The sequence below is a fragment of the Drosophila miranda genome, chromosome 2, assembly GCF_003369915.1.
Source record: "Drosophila miranda strain MSH22 chromosome 2, D.miranda_PacBio2.1, whole genome shotgun sequence".
In the NCBI taxonomy this organism is placed as follows: Eukaryota; Metazoa; Arthropoda; class Insecta; order Diptera; family Drosophilidae; genus Drosophila; species Drosophila miranda.
The window spans coordinates 22,364,381-22,386,331 of record NC_046675.1 but is presented as its reverse complement, the minus strand read 5'-3'; the positions used below and the strand labels follow the sequence as shown (position 1 = coordinate 22,386,331).

The 21,951-nt window shown below is 45.2% G+C and overlaps 11 protein-coding genes and 2 pseudogenes across 20 annotated transcripts; 6 read left to right on the top strand and 7 right to left on the bottom strand.

The window, feature by feature from the left end:
* The first annotated feature begins 337 nt into the window (after nucleotides 1–337).
* Nucleotides 338–2,060, top strand: LOC117187233. Of its 2 annotated transcripts, XR_004471993.1 has the most exons (4): nucleotides 338–436; nucleotides 523–880; nucleotides 947–1,981; nucleotides 2,036–2,060. XR_004471993.1 is itself a non-coding variant. In XM_033389480.1 (2 exons), the coding sequence occupies exons 1-2, from the start codon at nucleotides 723–725 to the stop codon at nucleotides 1,059–1,061; spliced, it is 273 nt and encodes a 90-aa protein (XP_033245371.1). In that variant the 5' UTR covers nucleotides 426–722; the 3' UTR covers nucleotides 1,062–1,735. The 2 variants fall into 2 exon arrangements, 1 of the variants encoding a protein (XP_033245371.1); XM_033389480.1 differs by lacking the exon at nucleotides 2,036–2,060 and having other exon boundaries at nucleotides 426–880; nucleotides 947–1,735.
* Nucleotides 1,965–4,366, bottom strand: LOC117187230 (structure-specific endonuclease subunit SLX1 homolog). Its single transcript, XM_033389477.1, has 2 exons — nucleotides 4,278–4,366; nucleotides 1,965–3,367 (listed from the first exon to the last, which is right to left on the bottom strand). The coding sequence occupies exons 1-2, from the start codon at nucleotides 4,299–4,301 to the stop codon at nucleotides 2,480–2,482; spliced, it is 912 nt and encodes a 303-aa protein (XP_033245368.1). The 5' UTR covers nucleotides 4,302–4,366; the 3' UTR covers nucleotides 1,965–2,479.
* Nucleotides 3,855–4,176, top strand: LOC117187245 (annotated as a pseudogene).
* Nucleotides 3,939–5,139, bottom strand: LOC108155847 (actin-related protein 2/3 complex subunit 3). 2 transcript variants are annotated; one of them, XM_033389501.1, is made up of 4 exons: nucleotides 5,032–5,139; nucleotides 4,733–4,906; nucleotides 4,278–4,676; nucleotides 3,939–4,205 (listed from the first exon to the last, which is right to left on the bottom strand). In XM_033389501.1, the coding sequence occupies exons 1-3, from the start codon at nucleotides 5,035–5,037 to the stop codon at nucleotides 4,323–4,325; spliced, it is 534 nt and encodes a 177-aa protein (XP_033245392.1). In that variant the 5' UTR covers nucleotides 5,038–5,139; the 3' UTR covers nucleotides 3,939–4,205; nucleotides 4,278–4,322. The 2 variants fall into 2 exon arrangements, with proteins under 2 accessions (XP_033245392.1, XP_017142448.1); XM_017286959.2 differs by lacking the exon at nucleotides 3,939–4,205 and having other exon boundaries at nucleotides 4,233–4,676.
* Nucleotides 5,140–5,615: 476 nt separating this feature from the next.
* On the top strand, nucleotides 5,616–7,338 carry LOC117187234. 2 transcript variants are annotated; one of them, XR_004471994.1, is made up of 4 exons: nucleotides 5,616–5,714; nucleotides 5,801–6,158; nucleotides 6,225–7,259; nucleotides 7,314–7,338. XR_004471994.1 is itself a non-coding variant. In XM_033389481.1 (2 exons), exons 1-2 carry the CDS (start codon nucleotides 6,001–6,003, stop codon nucleotides 6,337–6,339), a joined length of 273 nt encoding a protein of 90 aa, XP_033245372.1. In that variant the 5' UTR covers nucleotides 5,704–6,000; the 3' UTR covers nucleotides 6,340–6,955. The 2 variants fall into 2 exon arrangements, 1 of the variants encoding a protein (XP_033245372.1); XM_033389481.1 differs by lacking the exon at nucleotides 7,314–7,338 and having other exon boundaries at nucleotides 5,704–6,158; nucleotides 6,225–6,955.
* Nucleotides 7,243–9,677, bottom strand: LOC117187231 (structure-specific endonuclease subunit SLX1 homolog). Its single transcript, XM_033389478.1, has 2 exons — nucleotides 9,589–9,677; nucleotides 7,243–8,645 (listed from the first exon to the last, which is right to left on the bottom strand). Exons 1-2 carry the CDS (start codon nucleotides 9,610–9,612, stop codon nucleotides 7,758–7,760), a joined length of 912 nt encoding a protein of 303 aa, XP_033245369.1. The 5' UTR covers nucleotides 9,613–9,677; the 3' UTR covers nucleotides 7,243–7,757.
* Nucleotides 8,738–9,152, bottom strand: LOC117187418 (mediator of RNA polymerase II transcription subunit 31-like; the record flags this gene model as incomplete). Its single annotated transcript, XM_033390071.1, has 1 exon — nucleotides 8,738–9,152. A coding segment is annotated over one exon (366 nt), but the record flags the coding sequence as incomplete, so codon positions are not given.
* Nucleotides 9,079–10,447, bottom strand: LOC117187239 (actin-related protein 2/3 complex subunit 3-like). 2 transcript variants are annotated; one of them, XM_033389497.1, is made up of 4 exons: nucleotides 10,343–10,447; nucleotides 10,044–10,217; nucleotides 9,589–9,987; nucleotides 9,079–9,516 (listed from the first exon to the last, which is right to left on the bottom strand). In XM_033389497.1, exons 1-3 carry the CDS (start codon nucleotides 10,346–10,348, stop codon nucleotides 9,634–9,636), a joined length of 534 nt encoding a protein of 177 aa, XP_033245388.1. In that variant the 5' UTR covers nucleotides 10,349–10,447; the 3' UTR covers nucleotides 9,079–9,516; nucleotides 9,589–9,633. The 2 variants fall into 2 exon arrangements, with proteins under 2 accessions (XP_033245388.1, XP_033245387.1); XM_033389496.1 differs by lacking the exon at nucleotides 9,079–9,516 and having other exon boundaries at nucleotides 9,544–9,987.
* LOC117187246 lies at nucleotides 9,166–9,487 on the top strand (annotated as a pseudogene).
* Nucleotides 10,448–10,926: 479 nt separating the features above from the next.
* Nucleotides 10,927–15,209, top strand: LOC117187232. 3 transcript variants are annotated; one of them, XR_004471991.1, is made up of 4 exons: nucleotides 10,927–11,025; nucleotides 11,111–11,468; nucleotides 11,535–13,243; nucleotides 14,137–15,209. XR_004471991.1 is itself a non-coding variant. In XM_033389479.1 (3 exons), exons 2-3 carry the CDS (start codon nucleotides 11,311–11,313, stop codon nucleotides 11,647–11,649), a joined length of 273 nt encoding a protein of 90 aa, XP_033245370.1. In that variant the 5' UTR covers nucleotides 10,933–11,025; nucleotides 11,111–11,310; the 3' UTR covers nucleotides 11,650–13,642. The 3 variants fall into 3 exon arrangements, 1 of the variants encoding a protein (XP_033245370.1); XR_004471992.1 differs by lacking the exon at nucleotides 14,137–15,209 and having other exon boundaries at nucleotides 11,535–12,569; nucleotides 12,636–13,642; XM_033389479.1 differs by lacking the exon at nucleotides 14,137–15,209 and having other exon boundaries at nucleotides 10,933–11,025; nucleotides 11,535–13,642.
* Nucleotides 12,553–13,967, bottom strand: LOC117187235 (structure-specific endonuclease subunit SLX1 homolog). 2 transcript variants are annotated; one of them, XM_033389483.1, is made up of 2 exons: nucleotides 13,260–13,967; nucleotides 12,553–13,226 (listed from the first exon to the last, which is right to left on the bottom strand). In XM_033389483.1, the coding sequence occupies exons 1-2, from the start codon at nucleotides 13,941–13,943 to the stop codon at nucleotides 13,068–13,070; spliced, it is 843 nt and encodes a 280-aa protein (XP_033245374.1). In that variant the 5' UTR covers nucleotides 13,944–13,967; the 3' UTR covers nucleotides 12,553–13,067. The 2 variants fall into 2 exon arrangements, with proteins under 2 accessions (XP_033245374.1, XP_033245373.1); XM_033389482.1 differs by having other exon boundaries at nucleotides 12,553–13,967.
* On the bottom strand, nucleotides 14,048–15,401 carry LOC108155846 (mediator of RNA polymerase II transcription subunit 31). 3 transcript variants are annotated; one of them, XM_033389491.1, is made up of 3 exons: nucleotides 15,374–15,401; nucleotides 14,690–14,779; nucleotides 14,048–14,614 (listed from the first exon to the last, which is right to left on the bottom strand). In XM_033389491.1, the coding sequence occupies exons 1-3, from the start codon at nucleotides 15,384–15,386 to the stop codon at nucleotides 14,097–14,099; spliced, it is 621 nt and encodes a 206-aa protein (XP_033245382.1). In that variant the 5' UTR covers nucleotides 15,387–15,401; the 3' UTR covers nucleotides 14,048–14,096. The 3 variants fall into 3 exon arrangements, with proteins under 3 accessions (XP_033245382.1, XP_033245381.1, XP_033245380.1); XM_033389490.1 differs by lacking the exon at nucleotides 15,374–15,401 and adding an exon at nucleotides 14,976–15,062; XM_033389489.1 differs by lacking the exon at nucleotides 15,374–15,401 and adding an exon at nucleotides 14,970–15,056.
* An 837-nt stretch (nucleotides 15,402–16,238) lies between these two features.
* Nucleotides 16,239–19,667, top strand: LOC108156908 (micronuclear linker histone polyprotein). The gene is made up of 6 exons (XM_017288657.2): nucleotides 16,239–16,569; nucleotides 16,996–17,372; nucleotides 17,804–17,922; nucleotides 18,014–18,622; nucleotides 18,686–19,050; nucleotides 19,209–19,667. Exons 2-6 carry the CDS (start codon nucleotides 17,142–17,144, stop codon nucleotides 19,316–19,318), a joined length of 1,434 nt encoding a protein of 477 aa, XP_017144146.1. The 5' UTR covers nucleotides 16,239–16,569; nucleotides 16,996–17,141; the 3' UTR covers nucleotides 19,319–19,667.
* Nucleotides 19,668–21,951: the final 2,284 nt, after the last annotated feature.

The window sequence follows — 21,951 nt, the reverse complement described above, 5'->3', positions numbered from 1 at the left end:
ATATAATGGTATATTTTAAATTAATATTTAACCCATTAAATTAAATTTCAACGGTATATAAAAATCCAATAAAAGGAAGTGTTTTAAATAAACCAGTCAATTAGAAAATAAATTCATTAATCGGATAAAATTATTTGGGCATGGCTAAATGTTCTATATAGCTAGTTATGTTCTACGGAATATCAAAAACGTGGAATGTGTAAAACAGAACTTGAATTTGTCAGTATATTTACGGTATCATTTTAAAATAATACGGTATATTTCGGTATATTTCTGAGGGTCAGTCACACTGAACGGCAGTTTTGTGAGCCGGCGCGACCTAGAGCTGTCAAACCATCGATAGCGGCGCCACTCGATAGTTTTGAATGGAATGATTTATAACATAGATACTATCGATGGTATATAAAAGTTTTTCAAAGGCTCAAAACTCAAAATTGTAAGGCAATATTTCATCGAGTACTTACTTCTTTTATGAGACTGTTTGAATTTTATGAAAAATATTTGTTTCGCGTTGAAAATTAGGACAATGAATGCAATAAAGTTTGAAAATCAACGGGTGCAGTACAAGCGCTTATACCAGGAGACGCAGTTAAATTCAGAGTCATCAAAGCTACTGGTGCTACCGGCAGCAAACTTGGGCGAAACTTTGAGGCTAATTCCAGGCGCACACGAATATTTCAATATTTCTGACGAACTTGAACGCCTTGGTGATCCAGGGAACAATGGTGGAGAAGGAGAGGACGGGGACGACCAGGCTGACGAAGAAAACGAAGAAGAAGCAGCTCCAAATGAAGAAGATGGCGACGAGAATAACGACGAAACAGAAGAAGAAGATGATGACGAAGATGACGAGGACGAAAATGAGGAGGAAAGCTATGAAGTGAGTATTAATAGCCGCCAAGCATCTCCTCTTAACTTAATATATTCGTGTCACTATATCGTCTAGGAACTTCGTCGTCACTATATCGACGGGCTACGACTCAACCCCTGTCCGGTCAGCTCCAGATTGGACATGCTTGCGCAACTACAACCACTCATTGGTTCACGTTTACCGATCGTAGTGACTCAGCGTACACATCCAACATTTGAAATTGGACATTTTGAGAGGTATTATGTGAGTGGGCACGAACCTCTCATCGGGAGTGACCCAGCATATCAACTGTGGACTAGAATGCGACGAGCTGGATATTCAACCGATCAGTGGCCAGAGTCGACTAGCCAGTTTGGGAGGATGCAGATGCTGCCAGCAACTCCAAGTCAGTTTGCTCAGTTTGAGGCTGCTAGACCCCGACGTGTATTATCAAGCAGACAGTTTAACACGTATACCCTCTCGGGACGCCTTGTACCTCAATCCTGGTACCATGCCTTGCAACACGCTGCACTGTTGCGGACTACACCTAGAGAGCAGTCGGCAAACCAATATTCACCCATCAGATAGGATGTAGCCCGACCACACTTGCATGGTCCCTATGAGCCGCTGCTGGCCCATCGCCTGGCCAATGCCGTGGAATATGGCCTATTCACTGCTGAAGACGACGACGACGGTCAGACTACACTGTTGATGAACGACGTCCTAGATCAGATAGTAAGACTGCGACCCGATTTAATGGAACAACCCAACGATGATAACAACGAACCGATTAATCCCTTGGACGAGCGTGAAGCGAATATAAGAGAAGAGCAGAAGATGCTCTGGGAAGTTTGTAAGAGTCGCCGCAATGACAAGTAATTCAAAGAATAACTGCAGGAGACATAAGCTAGACGCCAAAGAAAAAACAAAATTTTAAAATTTATACCTATATGTTTCGATATTTTCAAAGACAACCCCACGTTAATTTTATCTGTATTATTCAAATTTCCAAAATCTGTCAGTAACTTTGTTTGTCGCGAGAAAAATGGCGAAGAATAATAAAAATAATAATATAATAAATAATATAAATAAATAAAATAAAAGTCGAGATCGATTCCAAAGCTGACGAAGGTACCACATGTGTGGTTTATATTAAATTGTATAATCATTGTATTCCCTTTTTAGATGGTGTCCAGGGATGCCGATGAAGTAAAAGTAGACGAGGCGCCTGCCGCTGTGGAAAGGGAAAGCTGCTAAGCCTAAGGGGCTGACAAGGACCTAGCTCTTCTCCATTTGAAAGTGTAAATGCTCAATTGGTGGATATTTTCAGTGACAGCGAAAGCTTTTGCAGCTGAAAGAAAAACGTCTCGAAGTGAGGATATATTACAAACATTATTTATATATAAATAAACAAATATTGCTTGAACTTTTAACGATATTTCGATATTTATGATTTTACCAACGTTTTTTTTATCGGCAAGGGCCCCCCACCATGGGAGCAGCTGATTAAAATGAGATTCAAACTAAAAGTCCACATTTCTAATCTAACTGACACTTTTACAGCGCTATTTTACCGTCGATGGGTTTTCTGTTAAAAATCCTCGTAAAATAATAAGACAGGACATCACATTAATCACTGAATTCTTGGACCTCTACATCGCTGTCCACATCGGGCCCATCATCGCTCAGGTCTTCCTCTTCGTTGTCCTGCATCTCCCCGGGCACTCCCAGCTGAAGACGTTTCCGCTGCAGCAGGGCGAACCAACTGAGTCGAGTCTCGCACAGCGGACACTCGCCACCAATGGGTATGTATTGGCCGGGCTCATCGCCCAGCAGATAGCTGGCGAGGCACAGCATGTGGCAGGTCAGCCGGCAAAAGGGATTGGTGCAGCCCAGCCGGGAGCGCTCCGGCTGTTCGATGCTTTGCATGCAGAGGTGACACTCGTGGGCCCAGGCAACAGGCGGAGCAGTACCGGTAGCCTCCTCCAGTTTACGCTGCGAGGCGGAGATGGACACCTTGCCGCTGACAATCTCCATGTGGCAGGGTATCGGCAGGTCAAACGCACGCTCATAGTCCGTTTCCAGCCAGCGGATGGTGAGTGCCAGACGATGCCACGGCCCCACGCCCAGCATGCGATTGAGAATCCTAAAATTGTAATCAAAATGCGTCTCCTTGGGCTTCTTGCGCTTCAGATCGGAAAAGATCTTCAAGCGGGTGGAGAGCGTGGGCTGATGCCAAGCCCACTCGAACTGCAGGGCCGAGATATTGTTGGGAAAGCCATGGACAATCATGACCATCTGCCAGGGACCCTTCTTGCTGGTCTTCTTTGCTCCACCGAAATCGCAGCCACGATTATGCTGCTTGATACGTCGCTTGGGATTGACGGTGAAGCCCACATAGCATTTTCCACGATAGCGCGAGTCGAGACTCTGGCTGCATAGCAAGTAGACGCCATAGAAATGTCCCTTGTGGGCGATGGTTTCATCCTCAGGCGGCGGCGGCATCTTCAAGTGTGGCTGTGAATGCAGTTTAAAATGGGGATTACTAAGGCGTTTACTACCAACAAAAGGAGACGACTGTAGAGGCGGGGAGACAGCTAAAGAGAGACTTTTAGAAGACTTAGACTAGTTTATTTTGTTAACTTTCAATTGCCATCGTTAATTTAATTCTAATTTGATGTTTGACGCTGTGGCCAAGCCATTGATTTGTTGCTGCTGTTGTTGTGGAATCACTGCCTGCGCCTGGCCAGGCTCGCCCCGCTGCACCGAGCCCCCCAATGGCTGTGCCTCAGCGGCGGATGCCGTGCCATTGCCATTAGCTGTCGCCTCGCCAGCTGTGGCGGCTTCGCCACCATTGCTTTGTTGCAGTTGTTGCTGCTGTTGCGCTGCCGCGGCATTCTCCATGAGTTTGATTCGCTTCCTGGTGTAGTGCTGCCACTGGAGTATGGCCTGATCATCGATCGCTGCCGATGGCAGCAGACGTACGACGCGCTACGATATCGACATGACCAAGTGCATCTACTGTGGCTTTTGTCAGGTAAGGAATGGGAGTCGTAATTTTTACATAATTTCAAGTCGATTCATTGACTTTTTGGTGGCAGGAGGCCTTCCCTGTGGATGCCATTGTCGAGGGACCCAATTTCGAATTCTCCACAGAGACGCAACAAGGAAAAGCTGCTCTGCAACGGCGACAAATGGGAGTCTGAGATTGCGTCCAATCTGCAAGCGGATCATCTCTATCGTTAATGTCGGTTGTACATATACTAGAATCCTTTGTTTAGAACGATTTTCCAATTAAATATCGTTGCCGTGGCTGCGTCTCAATAGACGACCTTTTGTTATTGTACAGTTAATACTGCATAAAGGAGCGGGCGGAACGATATTAAATAATTTATGTATTAAATTTCTTTATAGAACGAAATACTACCAGTGTTTCAATGCAATTCGACATTGGAATGGAACGGGAACGGCTCTACTGTCCCGGGCCAGCCAGGCTCTTCTCCATGAACTTCTTCTTCGCAAAGCACGTCCACCACTTGTTTGGCTTGCCATCCTCGGTGTTAAAGACCCTCTCCACCACACGATTGCCGGTCTCGTGGCGCAGCTGCAACAGATACTGACGCATCAGGTCCGAATCCTGGGCCGTTTGGGGCTTCGCATAGACGGCGTTCAAGGGGAAGCCAGCGTCGCCGGGTATGTCGAACTTGGAAATGGCCAGGCTGTACATCTCCTGCTGTCCCTGACCCTTGCTGGTGCATCGATTAAGCCGCTTCAGGCATTCGGTTATGTACAGTGTCACGTAGATGAGAACGCGGTCCACCTCCGACTGGAATTGCGAGAGTATAGTCATATATGTATGTACTGTAGATATTGGATTCTTACTTTGATTTCGTATGTGCGAAAGAATACATTGGCTTTGAAAAAGTATAGTGACTCATCAATGATGTCGTTCTCCACATTGGCACTGGGCGCTGGTCCGCGCACCTGGGTACGGAGGGGCAGGATGGCCATGTTGCCCACTTGTTGGGGGAACTCCTTGATCTGGGAGTGGTAGGCCTAACAAACAAAAACTCAGTAAATGTATGATAATAATATTTTCGTACACCCTTGCTTTGCAGGGGGTCTTTAGCAAATCGAATCAAAAAAAAAACACACATGTCCTCCAACAGGAACCCACTCACCGGCATGGTATTTATGTGAAAACAAAATAGCAGGCTATAAATTAATAACAATTATATTGTTCTTGTTGGCAAAAACAACAATTTCTCGGACTGCTTTGCACTGTTTTTCCCCAGCCCAGCTGGTAAATCACCTATCGCACTCCTGATAGTATCGATATCAATTCTTGATAATTACGTAGAAATGTAGCAGGTGTGTAGTTAGCTCTTTTTCGTGGAAAAATAAGACAACATATTTCGGTATATCGGTATATAATGGTATATTTTAAATTAATATTTAACCCATTAAATTAAATTTCAACGGTATATAAAAATCCAATAAAAGGAAGTGTTTTAAATAAACCAGTCAATTAGAAAATAAATTCATTAATCGGATAAAATTATTTGGGCATGGCTAAATGTTCTATATAGCTAGTTATGTTCTACGGAATATCAAAAACGTGGAATGTGTAAAACAGAACTTGAATTTGTCAGTATATTTACGGTATCATTTTAAAATAATACGGTATATTTCGGTATATTTCTGAGGGTCAGTCACACTGAACGGCAGTTGTGTGAGCCGGCGCGACCTAGAGCTGTCAAACCATCGATAGCGGCGCCACTCGATAGTTTTGAATGGAATGATTTATAACATAGATACTATCGATGGTATATAAAAGTTTTTCAAAGGCTCAAAACTCAAAATTGTAAGGCAATATTTCATCGAGTACTTACTTCTTTTATGAGACTGTTTGAATTTTATGAAAAATATTTGTTTCGCGTTGAAAATTAGGACAATGAATGCAATAAAGTTTGAAAATCAACGGGTGCAGTACAAGCGCTTATACCAGGAGACGCAGTTAAATTCAGAGTCATCAAAGCTACTGGTGCTACCGGCAGCAAACTTGGGCGAAACTTTGAGGCTAATTCCAGGCGCACACGAATATTTCAATATTTCTGACGAACTTGAACGCCTTGGTGATCCAGGGAACAATGGTGGAGAAGGAGAGGACGGGGACGACCAGGCTGACGAAGAAAACGAAGAAGAAGCAGCTCCAAATGAAGAAGATGGCGACGAGAATAACGACGAAACAGAAGAAGAAGATGATGACGAAGATGACGAGGACGAAAATGAGGAGGAAAGCTATGAAGTGAGTATTAATAGCCGCCAAGCATCTCCTCTTAACTTAATATATTCGTGTCACTATATCGTCTAGGAACTTCGTCGTCACTATATCGACGGGCTACGACTCAACCCCTGTCCGGTCAGCTCCAGATTGGACATGCTTGCGCAACTACAACCACTCATTGGTTCACGTTTACCGATCGTAGTGACTCAGCGTACACATCCAACATTTGAAATTGGACATTTTGAGAGGTATTATGTGAGTGGGCACGAACCTCTCATCGGGAGTGACCCAGCATATCAACTGTGGACTAGAATGCGACGAGCTGGATATTCAACCGATCAGTGGCCAGAGTCGACTAGCCAGTTTGGGAGGATGCAGATGCTGCCAGCAACTCCAAGTCAGTTTGCTCAGTTTGAGGCTGCTAGACCCCGACGTGTATTATCAAGCAGACAGTTTAACACGTATACCCTCTCGGGACGCCTTGTACCTCAATCCTGGTACCATGCCTTGCAACACGCTGCACTGTTGCGGACTACACCTAGAGAGCAGTCGGCAAACCAATATTCACCCATCAGATAGGATGTAGCCCGACCACACTTGCATGGTCCCTATGAGCCGCTGCTGGCCCATCGCCTGGCCAATGCCGTGGAATATGGCCTATTCACTGCTGAAGACGACGACGACGGTCAGACTACACTGTTGATGAACGACGTCCTAGATCAGATAGTAAGACTGCGACCCGATTTAATGGAACAACCCAACGATGATAACAACGAACCGATTAATCCCTTGGACGAGCGTGAAGCGAATATAAGAGAAGAGCAGAAGATGCTCTGGGAAGTTTGTAAGAGTCGCCGCAATGACAAGTAATTCAAAGAATAACTGCAGGAGACATAAGCTAGACGCCAAAGAAAAAACAAAATTTTAAAATTTATACCTATATGTTTCGATATTTTCAAAGACAACCCCACGTTAATTTTATCTGTATTATTCAAATTTCCAAAATCTGTCAGTAACTTTGTTTGTCGCGAGAAAAATGGCGAAGAATAATAAAAATAATAATATAATAAATAATATAAATAAATAAAATAAAAGTCGAGATCGATTCCAAAGCTGACGAAGGTACCACATGTGTGGTTTATATTAAATTGTATAATCATTGTATTCCCTTTTTAGATGGTGTCCAGGGATGCCGATGAAGTAAAAGTAGACGAGGCGCCTGCCGCTGTGGAAAGGGAAAGCTGCTAAGCCTAAGGGGCTGACAAGGACCTAGCTCTTCTCCATTTGAAAGTGTAAATGCTCAATTGGTGGATATTTTCAGTGACAGCGAAAGCTTTTGCAGCTGAAAGAAAAACGTCTCGAAGTGAGGATATATTACAAACATTATTTATATATAAATAAACAAATATTGCTTGAACTTTTAACGATATTTCGATATTTATGATTTTACCAACGTTTTTTTTATCGGCAAGGGCCCCCCACCATGGGAGCAGCTGATTAAAATGAGATTCAAACTAAAAGTCCACATTTCTAATCTAACTGACACTTTTACAGCGCTATTTTACCGTCGATGGGTTTTCTGTTAAAAATCCTCGTAAAATAATAAGACAGGACATCACATTAATCACTGAATTCTTGGACCTCTACATCGCTGTCCACATCGGGCCCATCATCGCTCAGGTCTTCCTCTTCGTTGTCCTGCATCTCCCCGGGCACTCCCAGCTGAAGACGTTTCCGCTGCAGCAGGGCGAACCAACTGAGTCGAGTCTCGCACAGCGGACACTCGCCACCAATGGGTATGTATTGGCCGGGCTCATCGCCCAGCAGATAGCTGGCGAGGCACAGCATGTGGCAGGTCAGCCGGCAAAAGGGATTGGTGCAGCCCAGCCGGGAGCGCTCCGGCTGTTCGATGCTTTGCATGCAGAGGTGACACTCGTGGGCCCAGGCAACAGGCGGAGCAGTACCGGTAGCCTCCTCCAGTTTACGCTGCGAGGCGGAGATGGACACCTTGCCGCTGACAATCTCCATGTGGCAGGGTATCGGCAGGTCAAACGCACGCTCATAGTCCGTTTCCAGCCAGCGGATGGTGAGTGCCAGACGATGCCACGGCCCCACGCCCAGCATGCGATTGAGAATCCTAAAATTGTAATCAAAATGCGTCTCCTTGGGCTTCTTGCGCTTCAGATCGGAAAAGATCTTCAAGCGGGTGGAGAGCGTGGGCTGCTGCCAGGCCCACTCGAACTGCAGGGCCGAGATATTGTTGGGAAAGCCATGGACAATCATGACCATCTGCCAGGGACCCTTCTTGCTGGTCTTCTTTGCTCCACCGAAATCGCAGCCACGATTATGCTGCTTGATACGTCGCTTGGGATTGACGGTGAAGCCCACATAGCATTTTCCACGATAGCGCGAGTCGAGACTCTGGCTGCATAGCAAGTAGACGCCATAGAAATGTCCCTTGTGGGCGATGGTTTCATCCTCAGGCGGCGGCGGCATCTTCAAGTGTGGCTGTGAATGCAGTTTAAAATGGGGATTACTAAGGCGTTTACTACCAACAAAAGGTGACGACTGTAGAGGCGGGGAGACAGCTAAAGAGAGACTTTTAGAAGACTTAGACTAGTTTATTTTGTTAACTTTCAATTGCCATCGTTAATTTAATTCTAATTTGATGTTTGACGCTGTGGCCAAGCCATTGATTTGTTGCTGCTGTTGTTGTGGAATCACTGCCTGCGCCTGGCCAGGCTCGCCCCGCTGCACCGAGCCCCCCAATGGCTGTGCCTCAGCGGCGGATGCCGTGCCATTGCCATTAGCTGTGGCCATCATACCCCCCGTGGCTGCCGCCTCGCCAGCTGTGGCGGCTTCGCCACCATTGCTTTGTTGCAGTTGTTGCTGTTGTTGCTGCTGTTGCGCTGCCGCGGCATTCTCCATGAGTTTGATTCGCTTCCTGGTGTAGTGCTGCCACTGGAGTATGGCCTGATCATCGATCGCTGCCGATGGCAGCAGACGTACGACGCGCTACGATATCGACATGACCAAGTGCATCTACTGTGGCTTTTGTCAGGTAAGGAATGGGAGTCGTAATTTTTACATAATTTCAAGTCGATTCATTGACTTTTTGGTGGCAGGAGGCCTTCCCTGTGGATGCCATTGTCGAGGGACCCAATTTCGAATTCTCCACAGAGACGCAACAAGGAAAAGCTGCTCTGCAACGGCGACAAATGGGAGTCTGAGATTGCGTCCAATCTGCAAGCGGATCATCTCTATCGTTAATGTCGGTTGTACATATACTAGAATCCTTTGTTTAGAACGATTTTCCAATTAAATATCGTTGCCGTGGCTGCGTCTCAATAGACGACCTTTTGTTATTGTACAGTTAATACTGCATAAAGGAGCGGGCGGAACGATATTAAATAATTTATGTATTAAATTTCTTTATAGAACGAAATACTACCAGTGTTTCAATGCAATTCGACATTGGAATGGAACGGGAACGGCTCTACTGTCCCGGGCCAGCCAGGCTCTTCTCCATGAACTTCTTCTTCGCAAAGCACGTCCACCACTTGTTTGGCTTGCCATCCTCGGTGTTAAAGACCCTCTCCACCACACGATTGCCGGTCTCGTGGCGCAGCTGCAACAGATACTGACGCATCAGGTCCGAATCCTGGGCCGTTTGGGGCTTCGCATAGACGGCGTTCAAGGGGAAGCCAGCGTCGCCGGGTATGTCGAACTTGGAAATGGCCAGGCTGTACATCTCCTGCTGTCCCTGACCCTTGCTGGTGCATCGATTAAGCCGCTTCAGGCATTCGGTTATGTACAGTGTCACGTAGATGAGAACGCGGTCCACCTCCGACTGGAATTGCGAGAGTATAGTCATATATGTATGTACTGTAGATATTGGATTCTTACTTTGATTTCGTATGTGCGAAAGAATACATTGGCTTTGAAAAAGTATAGTGACTCATCAATGATGTCGTTCTCCACATTGGCACTGGGCGCTGGTCCGCGCACCTGGGTACGGAGGGGCAGGATGGCCATGTTGCCCACTTGTTGGGGGAACTCCTTGATCTGGGAGTGGTAGGCCTAACAAACAAAAACTCAGTAAATGTATGATAATAATATTTTCGTACACCCTTGCTTTGCAGGGGGTCTTTAGCAAATCGAATCAAAAAAAAAACACACATGTCCTCCAACAGGAACCCACTCACCGGCATGGTATTTATGTGAAAACAAAATAGCAGGCTATAAATTAATAACAATTATATTGTTCTTGTTGGCAAAAACAACAATTTCTCGGACTGCTTTGCACTATTTTTCCCCAGCCCAGCTGGTAAATCACCTATCGCACTCCTGATAGTATCGATATCAATTCTTGATAATTACGTAGAAATGTAGCAGGTGTGTAGGTAGCTCTTTTTCGTGGAAAAATAAGACAACATATTTCGGTATATCGGTATATAATGGTATATTTTAAATTAATATTTAACCCATTAAATTAAATTTCAACGGTATATAAAAATCCAATAAAAGGAAGTGTTTTAAATAAACCAGTCAATTAGAAAATAAATTCATTAATCGGATAAAATTATTTGGGCATGGCTAAATGTTCTATATAGCTAGTTATGTTCTACGGAATATCAAAAACGTGGAATGTGTAAAACAGAACTTGAATTTGTCAGTATATTTACGGTATCATTTTAAAATAATACGGTATATTTCGGTATATTTCTGAGGGTCAGTCACACTGAACGGCAGTTGTGTGAGCCGGCGCGACCTAGAGCTGTCAAACCATCGATAGCGGCGCCACTCGATAGTTTTGAATGGAATGATTTATAACATAGATACTATCGATGGTATATAAAAGTTTTTCAAAGGCTCAAAACTCAAAATTGTAAGGCAATATTTCACGAGTACTTACTTCTTTTATGAGACTGTTTGAATTTTATGAAAAATATTTGTTTCGCGTTGAAAATTAGGACAATGAATGCAATAAAGTTTGAAAATCAACGGGTGCAGTACAAGCGCTTATACCAGGAGACGCAGTTAAATTCAGAGTCATCAAAGCTACTGGTGCTACCGGCAGCAAACTTGGGCGAAACTTTGAGGCTAATTCCAGGCGCACACGAATATTTCAATATTTCTGACGAACTTGAACGCCTTGGTGATCCAGGGAACAATGGTGGAGAAGGAGAGGACGGGGACGACCAGGCTGACGAAGAAAACGAAGAAGAAGCAGCTCCAAATGAAGAAGATGGCGACGAGAATAACGACGAAACAGAAGAAGAAGATGATGACGAAGATGACGAGGACGAAAATGAGGAGGAAAGCTATGAAGTGAGTATTAATAGCCGCCAAGCATCTCCTCTTAACTTAATATATTCGTGTCACTATATCGTCTAGGAACTTCGTCGTCACTATATCGACGGGCTACGACTCAACCCCTGTCCGGTCAGCTCCAGATTGGACATGCTTGCGCAACTACAACCACTCATTGGTTCACGTTTACCGATCGTAGTGACTCAGCGTACACATCCAACATTTGAAATTGGACATTTTGAGAGGTATTATGTGAGTGGGCACGAACCTCTCATCGGGAGTGACCCAGCATATCAACTGTGGACTAGAATGCGACGAGCTGGATATTCAACCGATCAGTGGCCAGAGTCGACTAGCCAGTTTGGGAGGATGCAGATGCTGCCAGCAACTCCAAGTCAGTTTGCTCAGTTTGAGGCTGCTAGACCCCGACGTGTATTATCAAGCAGACAGTTTAACACGTATACCCTCTCGGGACGCCTTGTACCTCAATCCTGGTACCATGCCTTGCAACACGCTGCACTGTTGCGGACTACACCTAGAGAGCAGTCGGCAAACCAATATTCACCCATCAGATAGGATGTAGCCCGACCACACTTGCATGGTCCCTATGAGCCGCTGCTGGCCCATCGCCTGGCCAATGCCGTGGAATATGGCCTATTCACTGCTGAAGACGACGACGACGGTCAGACTACACTGTTGATGAACGACGTCCTAGATCAGATAGTAAGACTGCGACCCGATTTAATGGAACAACCCAACGATGATAACAACGAACCGATTAATCCCTTGGACGAGCGTGAAGCGAATATAAGAGAAGAGCAGAAGATGCTCTGGGAAGTTTGTAAGAGTCGCCGCAATGACAAGTAATTCAAAGAATAACTGCAGGAGACATAAGCTAGACGCCAAAGAAAAAACAAAATTTTAAAATTTATACCTATATGTTTCGATATTTTCAAAGACAACCCCACGTTAATTTTATCTGTATTATTCAAATTTCCAAAATCTGTCAGTAACTTTGTTTGTCGCGAGAAAAATGGCGAAGAATAATAAAAATAATAATATAATAAATAATATAAATAAATAAAATAAAAGTCGAGATCGATTCCAAAGCTGACGAAGGTACCACATGTGTGGTTTATATTAAATTGTATAATCATTGTATTCCCTTTTTAAATGGTGTCCAAGGATGCCGATGAAGTAAAAGTAGACGAGGCACCTGCCGCTGTGGAAAGGGAAAGCTGCTAAGCCTAAGGGGCTGACAAGGACCTAGCTCTTCTCCATTTGAAAGTGTAAATGCTCAATTGGTGGATATTTTCAGTGACAGCGAAAGCTTTTGCAGCTGAAAGAAAAACGTCTCGAAGTGAGGATATATTACAAACATTATTTATATATAAATAAACAAATATTGCTTGAACTTTTAACGATATTTCGATATTTATGATTTTACCAACGTTTTTTTTATCGGCAAGGGCCCCCCACCATGGGAGCAGCTGATTAAAATGAGATTCAAACTAAAAGTCCACATTTCTAATCTAACTGACACTTTTACAGCGCTATTTTACCGTCGATGGGTTTTCTGTTAAAAATCCTCGTAAAATAATAAGACAGGACATCACATTAATCACTGAATTCTTGGACCTCTACATCGCTGTCCACATCGGGCCCATCATCGCTCAGGTCTTCCTCTTCGTTGTCCTGCATCTCCCCGGGCACTCCCAGCTGGAGACGTTTCCGCTGCAGCAGGGCGAACCAACTGAGTCGAGTCTCGCACAGCGGACACTCGCCACCAATGGGTATGTATTGGCCGGGCTCATCGCCCAGCAGATAGCTGGCGAGGCACAGCATGTGGCAGGTCAGCCGGCAAAAGGGATTGGTGCAGCCCAGCCGGGAGCGCTCCGGCTGTTCGATGCTTTGCATGCAGAGGTGACACTCGTGGGCCCAGGCAACAGGCGGAGCAGTACCGGTAGCCTCCTCCAGTTTACGCTGCGAGGCGGAGATGGACACCTTGCCGCTGACAATCTCCATGTGGCAGGGTATCGGCAGGTCAAACGCACGCTCATAGTCCGTTTCCAGCCAGCGGATGGTGAGTGCCAGACGATGCCACGGCCCCACGCCCAGCATGCGATTGAGAATCCTAAAATTGTAATCAAAATGCGTCTCCTTGGGCTTCTTGCGCTTCAGATCGGAAAAGATCTTCAAGCGGGTGGAGAGCGTGGGCTGCTGCCAGGCCCACTCGAACTGCAGGGCCGAGATATTGTTGGGAAAGCCATGGACAATCATGACCATCTGCCAGGGACCCTTCTTGCTGGTCTTCTTTGCTCCACCGAAATCACAGCCACGATTATGCTGCTTGATACGTCGCTTGGGATTGACGGTGAAGCCCACATAGCATTTTCCACGATAGCGCGAGTCGAGACTCTGGCTGCATAGCAAGTAGACGCCATAGAAATGTCCCTTGTGGGCGATGGTTTCATCCTCAGGCGGCGGCGGCATCTTCAAGTGTGGCTGTGAATGCAGTTTAAAATGGGGATTACTAAGGCGTTTACTACCAACAAAAGGAGACGACTGTAGAGGCGGGGAGACAGCTAAAGAGAGACTTTTAGAAGACTTAGACTAGTTTATTTTGTTAACTTTCAATTGCCATCGTTAATTTAATTCTAATTTGATGTTTGACGCTGTGGCCAAGCCATTGATTTGTTGCTGCTGTTGTTGTGGAATCACTGCCTGCGCCTGGCCAGGCTCGCCCCGCTGCACCGAGCCCCCCAATGGCTGTGCCTCAGCGGCGGATGCCGTGCCATTGCCATTAGCTGTGGCCATCATACCCCCCGTGGCTGCCGCCTCGCCAGCTGTGGCGGCTTCGCCACCATTGCTTTGTTGCAGTTGTTGCTGTTGTTGCTGCTGTTGCGCTGCCGCGGCATTCTCCATGAGTTTGATTCGCTTCCTGGTGTAGTGCTGCCACTGGAGTATGGCCTGATCATCGATGAACTTGCAGCACTGCGAGTTGACGATCTCGCGACGAAAGTGTTCGTATTGCAGGAGATCCAGGAAGTACAGGCACATCGGGTACATGAGGTATTTGGCATAGTCCGGCTCCTTCCAGTATTGCAAGTACTTTAGATAGTTGATGAACGATTGGTCCTTGAAGTAGCCACGTTGGGCCAGGACTACAATAAGACAACATACTATGTGTAGAAAGGCGTTCCTTTGTTGAATGATCTTATCTTTGGTTCGACACTTACAGTTGAGATAATTTGGATTGGAGAGACACTGCACAAACTCTAGTTCTATTTGCCATCTTCTTTTCTGCTGCTCTTCGGACTCTACGGTCGCTATGGAGAGAAGAATCACAGCCATTAGACCGGTCATACACGAGTAGTTTTTGTTAAAACATTATACTTTAGAGAGCATGCCTGCGGAATCGAATCGAATGTTTTAGCTAACTAAAAGCGTGTCAGTAGTTGTTAACATTTAAGTATATTTATGTTAGAATTAATGTGTGTTCTTTTGGCGTGTACTTACTCTTACCCTTTCCGTACATTTTTGCCATTTTGATTGTGGAAAGAGTCGTCTCGTTGTCGGTGTTTTTGCGTTTATTCAGTTTCAGTCTCAGTTTTGTACTTTCTGTGTGCTACTATATGGATGTGGCTGTGGCTGTATGTTCTTGTGCTTCATCGAAATTGAAACGAAAATGTACAATAAACAATAACACACAAAATATAATACACAAAAAAATGTATGATGGCAAACGAGGAGGGCAAACAAAAGAAAACAGAAATTGTGAAATAAAAGCGAACCGAACACAGGGCGGGCACTCAAAAATATCAACTCGTCTATGGGGCACTGGCGGTATGGCTGTCGCTCCTTTTGTGTTGGTGATTTCTTGTGGTAAAGCAGTTTAAATTAAGTTTTTAATTTCTACAAACCGTAAGAGTTCATTTGGATTGGAATCAGTGTGAACGCGGATCAAATTTACGGTCTGACCCTCAGAAATATACCAAAATATACCGTTCCATTTTCAAAATAAACCGTAAATATACTGACGAATTAACAAGTTCCATCATACATATTCCTCGTTTTTGATATTCCGTCGAATATAACTAGCTAGCTAAATTCATCAGCTCTGAACTCATAATTTTATCCGATTACTAAATCAATCTCCTACAAGACTGTATAATCTTAAGTTTTGATCTATATTGCATTGCTTATAGAAAAAAATTAATGCACCAACGGTCAACAGTGGCAAGAAAATCAGTGACTTAGTGATAAATATACGTTTTGACCCTCAGAAATATACCAAAATATATACCGATGAAAAAACGAACTTAGCCCACTTAAGCCCCCCTATTTAAACAGTTCAATGACTTGAGGTAGATGGCGGAAAATATTACTGAGTGTAAATTCTTCTTGTAGATCTATGCAATCTTTTCTCTGAACTTAAAAACCCATATCTTTTACCTGAACTGCACTAAAATGATTTAATATTAATTTGCGGTGGGATATTAAAATACCCCCTTGGTCTACAGTAGGTTAATCGGCCTCCGTCAAGGACTGAAAATCAAATATCTCGCTCTTAATTTTCCGTCGAATATGTTCCTTCAAAAATTAAATTTAAATTTTTTCCACCATGGATGGATAGCCGGAAACCCTGTTTTTCGCCACACATGGCCGTCAATACCGATGACCAGGGATTCTATAGTACCTTCATGGTATTTTCGTGCGGCCTGGCCCTCCCATAAAATGCCAAATGCGATATATTTTGAAAATGACATGGTATATTTAGGTATTTTTCTGACGCTCAGTCACACTGCTTGTCTGTATACCAGCGTTTTTCATCCAAATTTTCAAACAAACTGCGAAGAAAATACGGAAATCATCAGAATAAACATATCTTATCGCATTCAAACAACTGTACGAGCAGTATTCTACAAACAAATAGTTACTTGGAAAAGTAATCACAACGATAAGGGAAGCATTTCGAACTGGAAAAAGTGCGTGCAAATTGAGACTAGACTTTATAGGAGAATATTGCGCCTGTGTTGGTAATTTTCACGCATCAGCGTGGGACATTACATTTTTGCGCCTCAGCAGGGGACTGAAAACGCTAAACGGAGTCGTAAATGTAAGTACAAATTGAAATAACGCTAGTCTACAGAACATATACATATACATAAGTGCATAAGAATAGGCGTGACCCCATTTAATGGAATGAATCAGTCTCGCCCCCTCAAAATGTCTGTTTGTTGTAGTTGTTGTAGCAACTATAAATAGAATACAGTAGAGTCTCATAAAACGCAACCCCCGACGCTCGATAATAGGTGTTGCGAACATGTTGAGGGAAAATCCCATGCACGGCTGCATTTTGATACCAGCTGCAGATTTATTGATGGATTGAGAAAGTGCTCGCTCGCGTGTGCTTAGCGTTTATGGCTGTCGTCAGCTGCCTTTTGCAATGCAAAAGGATACCTGCAACCGTATCCTTCGCCTTTCACATCGTTTTCTACCTGTTATAGTATAAAATAGATTTCCATTCCTTATTTCATTTCAGTTGCAAACCAAGTTTCAAGCTCAACGCACACGCAGTCTAACTGTAAACGGAAATCAGTGATCGATATATAGAAATCCACCAAACCAGCAAAGTTGCAGATAAATAATTTACCACAAAATAATACATACAAAAAGAACAAACTAAAAATGGTTCAGACCGGAATATCGTTAAACGAACGATTCACCCAGATGCAATCCAGACAGAAGCAGGAGCAACTGGCAGTCAATGCCCGCGGACGCCGGAGCCGCTCTCAGAGCCGCAGCCGCAGGATTGTGGACAGCAATGTGGCAAATCCAATTGCATCGGCGGCCAATTCCCGCCTGCTGCAGGAGTTCAAACGGAAGCACACCGTGCAGACGGCCCTCAAACTGAAGCGCGTACGTTTCCCCAAATCCAAAAAACAAACAGACAAGCCATGACAGATCTCAGCCACAAGATATCATATAACTCTGGGATATGAGCATCAGCTTGATAAATAACTGACTTGGCCAGGAGAAGGAGACTCGGACAATGGACGACAATCATTGACAAATTGGAGCGGAACGCCTTCTGCGTTGTTCCAGGCCACATTCGACATGGGTTTTGAGTGTCTCTGTGTGTGCGATGTGTCTCTGTCGGTTAGTCCCTCCTGTTGTCCAGCCAACGCCAACGCAGAGTCCCAAATCTAGACTCTCTTTCTAGAGAGACTTTCAAACTTAAACACGCTCGCTGTAGAACTCCCAAAAAAAAAAAACAGATGCTGCGCTCCTTCAACTCCGATTGTTATCAAACAAAAAAATCCATCCACAAACCTTATGCATCCTTACAGAGAAGCTTACGGAACACTGGCGGCGGCGTACGCGGAGCACGCGTGGGCGGCATCAAATCGGTGCGCCTGGCCCCCAATGGAAAGCCCATGCGGTCGAACAATGTGACCCGGGTAGCAACGTAAGAATCCTCGACTATAACCAATGGCCAGACACCCACTGCAATGAAACATCTCTGTACTTCTGCTTCTACATATCCGCTAACTGTGCAGGATGCGTGCCGATCTCGTCGCTAACAGCAATCTGACACGTCGTCGCAGCGGCAGCAGCACTCGTCGCTCCGCCTCGGCAGTGGGCGGCCTTCGCCAGCGACTGGGAAACCGTCGGCCCTCTGTGGGTGGCGCCTCCGAGCGTGTGGAGCGACATCAGCGTCAGCTGATTAGGCAGCAGCAGCAGCAGTATAATCTTCATCAGACCCGTGGACGCTCCCGCAGCCGTTCCCGTTCCCGCCTTTCCCAAGTGAGCGCTCGCAATGAACGTTCTAGCTCGCAGAGTCGCGGACGCAGCGCCGGCTCTCAGTTAAGTCGTACACGCTCTCAGAGTCGCAATCGTGGACGCGATCGTCTCCAGCAGTCGGGTACTAGGGCTGGACAACAAACACCCCGTGTCTCGGTCAAGCAGCGTCTGGGCGTGCGTCCAGGCCAGAGCAAGGTCGGTGCCAGAGCCGGAGCGGGAGTTAGCCAGGCGAAGAATCCGCGCCGTGCATCGAGCAAACTACGTGGTGTGGCTGGCGGGCGGGTGGAGAAGCGTCGCAATGCCAATCCCCCACAGAAGGGGGTGTCCGCTTCCCTTGCCGGACGACGAGGACGTCCACGTGGAAGGTAAGTTCTCCTGCAACAAAATCATTAAAAATCAAATACCAATACAAACTTTTTCATTTACAGATCTGCTGCTAGGGCTGCTGCTGCTGCTGGGGGAGGTGCTGCTTCGGGCTCCAATGCAGCCTCCACACGGCGCTCGCGCTCACGCAATCGACCTGCTGCCGCTGCTGTCACTGCTGCCGCCGCTACCCCGGGAAGGGCCAACAAAACACGCAACCGCCGTGGCCGCAGCGCTGGCGCTGCTAAAGGTTCCGGTGCCAAGGGGGCCGCCGCCAACAAAAATGGTAACAGAAACAATAGCAAAAGCAATGCCAGCAAGGGCAAGACCAACAAGGGCCGCGCAGGAGGTGGACGTGGCAAGCCAGGGCCACAGCAGCAACAGGCTCGTCGGGGACGCAGTCGTACTCGTACTGGTCGTCAGGCTGCAGGTAAAAGCGTTACAAGTCATGAGCCGCACAGCTAAATGGACACCCAACTGGAACCGGAGGCTCTGCAGCAGCTGAACTTAGAAATTCTTTCTCAATAATTTTGACCCCCCTTTCTGTGGAATCCCATTCTAATCTCATGTATTTTCTTGTACCCCTAGGCAAAGGCAAAGGAGGTCCACGTGAAGAGGTCAAACGCGAGGATCTGGACAAGGAGCTGGATCAGTACATGTCCACCACCAAATCGGAAATGGACTATTTGCTAAAGTAAACTCGACTCGTCGTTCGACCAAAGAAGTAGGAGGAAGGATCAAAGGATTAATGAAGAAAGTAACCAAGCAACCACCGGCTTAAACAGTTTATGTTTCTCTTAGTTTAATAAGGTACCAAATAGTTTATAATTATCTGTAATCAGATGTACTAAAAAAGAGTCGCGAGAAGAACGCAGACATTTATGTTCTCTATGTTCTCTAAAGGAAAGCTAATTTTTGTAAGTTATTCGTGTAAATATATGACAGCATACTATAAGTTAATCAAACTATTGAAAGCTTGATCGATGTTAATGTTAAGTGCATTGCCCCGAAATACAAACTTATTCATTGCTCAACTAGAAAAAAAGATTTCAAGAGTTTTCTTTGGCAACCCTCCTCAATTTTCATTTGAAAACAAAATAGAAAAGATAACATTCCTATTTTTTTTAGTGGTGCTAGAAATCAAGAATCGCATGTGTGCACTCCCTCAGTTACGCCCCTAACCGTCTCCCTCATTCACATCGACTGGCAATCTCCCATCTTGTGGGACCTGAAGATAAATCTATTTATTTTCAAGTCACTTTTTTGTGTGCTTGTGTTTGTGTGTGGGTTTTTATTTTTCTTCTTTTTAATCCGTTTTTTTCTTTTGTCTTCTCTTTCTTGGTCCCCACGTTTTTCCTAGGACTTGAGTGAATATTTTTAATTTCTGTGATTGATTGCAGTTTGTGGGCGGTTGGGTTTTCCAGGTAGTCAGTGGTAGCTGTGGATTGGATTTGGCATTTTAATTAAATTTTCCCAGCTCCTCCGAGCTGTCTCCCACACTGTGTTTGTGGATCTGGGATCGAAAAGGAGGAAAAGTGCACAACTTTGTTGGTGAAAATGCATTTAGTTGATTTGTTCAACCCATTAATTGAATTTCGATCAGTTTTCCGAGTCAACAACTCCATCTTAATCAGAGCCCCAAGTCACAAACTCAATCTTAATCAGGCACCAACAAAAACCATAAGCAGTCCCCGATTCAAACCACTAAAGAAATCGTAAGCAGAGCTTGTAAGCCATTAAGTAGCTAAACATGCTTCAACAACTGGCCAATCCGATTAGTTGTCAATGCTAATCAACCGCAACCCCCTGCCAGTGTCCGTCACTCATGCACCCATCAAAAAACTAAAGCCCCCGAAAGCCCACACCCATTCCCGAATGGAACCCAACCATCCGAAAATGAAGGGCAATCCGCTAATTAACACAAAATGGTCATTTGTTTCGCCTGCTAATTGCCCTGCCCTGTCCAGGATGTGCATATACATACACCTTCTGGGATTCTGGATGCTGGTAGCCTCCGTCATTAACCCTTTGTCGCCTGTCAGCTGTTTGGCGAGCATTTAACAATTTATAAGCAATTAGCAAATGTTGCTTTAGCAGCGCCTAATTAGACAATTCAATTTCCAGTTTCGTAGAAATTATGAGGGACCTTTTAGGAATCTTTTTATTCTAACTCTGGGGTTAATCAGGGTTCAGTCGCCCCCTTCGCCTTTTGGCAACATGTTGCAAAATGGTATTCTATTCTTTTTCAGTGCCTCATGTTGCCAGTGTCTCCCAGAGTACTCCAAACCTATCCCATCCCCCATCCAAAGACCGGGCCCCCGTTCACTTTGTTGCCATCAAAGTGAAGCCCCCAATTTGTCAGCGTTGGCAGCTGTGAATGGCTCTCGGGCTCTCCTCGCTGGCTAAAGTAAGTAAATAACCTGGCCAACAGCGGGGGCCAAACTTGGAGCTGTCGCGGACTTACACTGGTTGGTGGCAGGGGTAGGGTGGGGTCTCTTTCTAGCCACGTCTCCAGGCAAAAACCAATTTGACTAATCCGCGCAGAGCACACGAAAAAGGTGGCAAAACCATGGATGGTCTTCGAGTCCTTCTATCCTTTACTTGTCCTTTTTCAGATTACAGGATGGGACGGCGGAAGGGAAAACGCATTTTGCGGTAGTTAATTCGTTTGCTGAATGCTCAAGCTAAAACTACACAGTTGAGTGGTCCCATAACCTTTGCTCTCCCGATTTATACATAAATTTCCACCAGAGATTTGAGGCACACATTTAAAATTGCCTCAACAGTGATTGGGTGCCCCGACGGGGCTTACAAGCCAAATCCCTTTATCAATAACATACATGACTTGGGAGGCCATGGTGCGGGTGTAAGAGTCTCCGGTTTTGGGCCACACGTGCAGCACTGACAGCAAACAATGAGTGCAAGAAAAACACAAGAATCGTGCCAAAATCAACATAAAAAAAAGCCAAGTCAACCCGCTGTCCATCACGCATACGCCCTGTTGTTGATGTTTGGCTGCTTCTTTGGCTGCTTCCTGTGCTATTGCTACTTTTGTTTGTACTATTTAGAGGCACACACCAAAATCAGCCTTCACTTTGAAGTTTACGAGTATGTTCAAGTACAGGGTATTTGTGGGGATAGAAGGGTATGCGTATCTAATGGTTTGTATAAGTGTAGAGATCTTCAAATTTGACTGAAACCTAGTCGTAATTGTAGAGCTTTCGTATGTGGTTCTCAAGTGTATTCTAATATTTCTTTACCAGAATTTATTTCCTTAGTTTTATATTTGAGAAAATAAACCGAAGTACCTACAGCCCCAAAAATCCTGCTT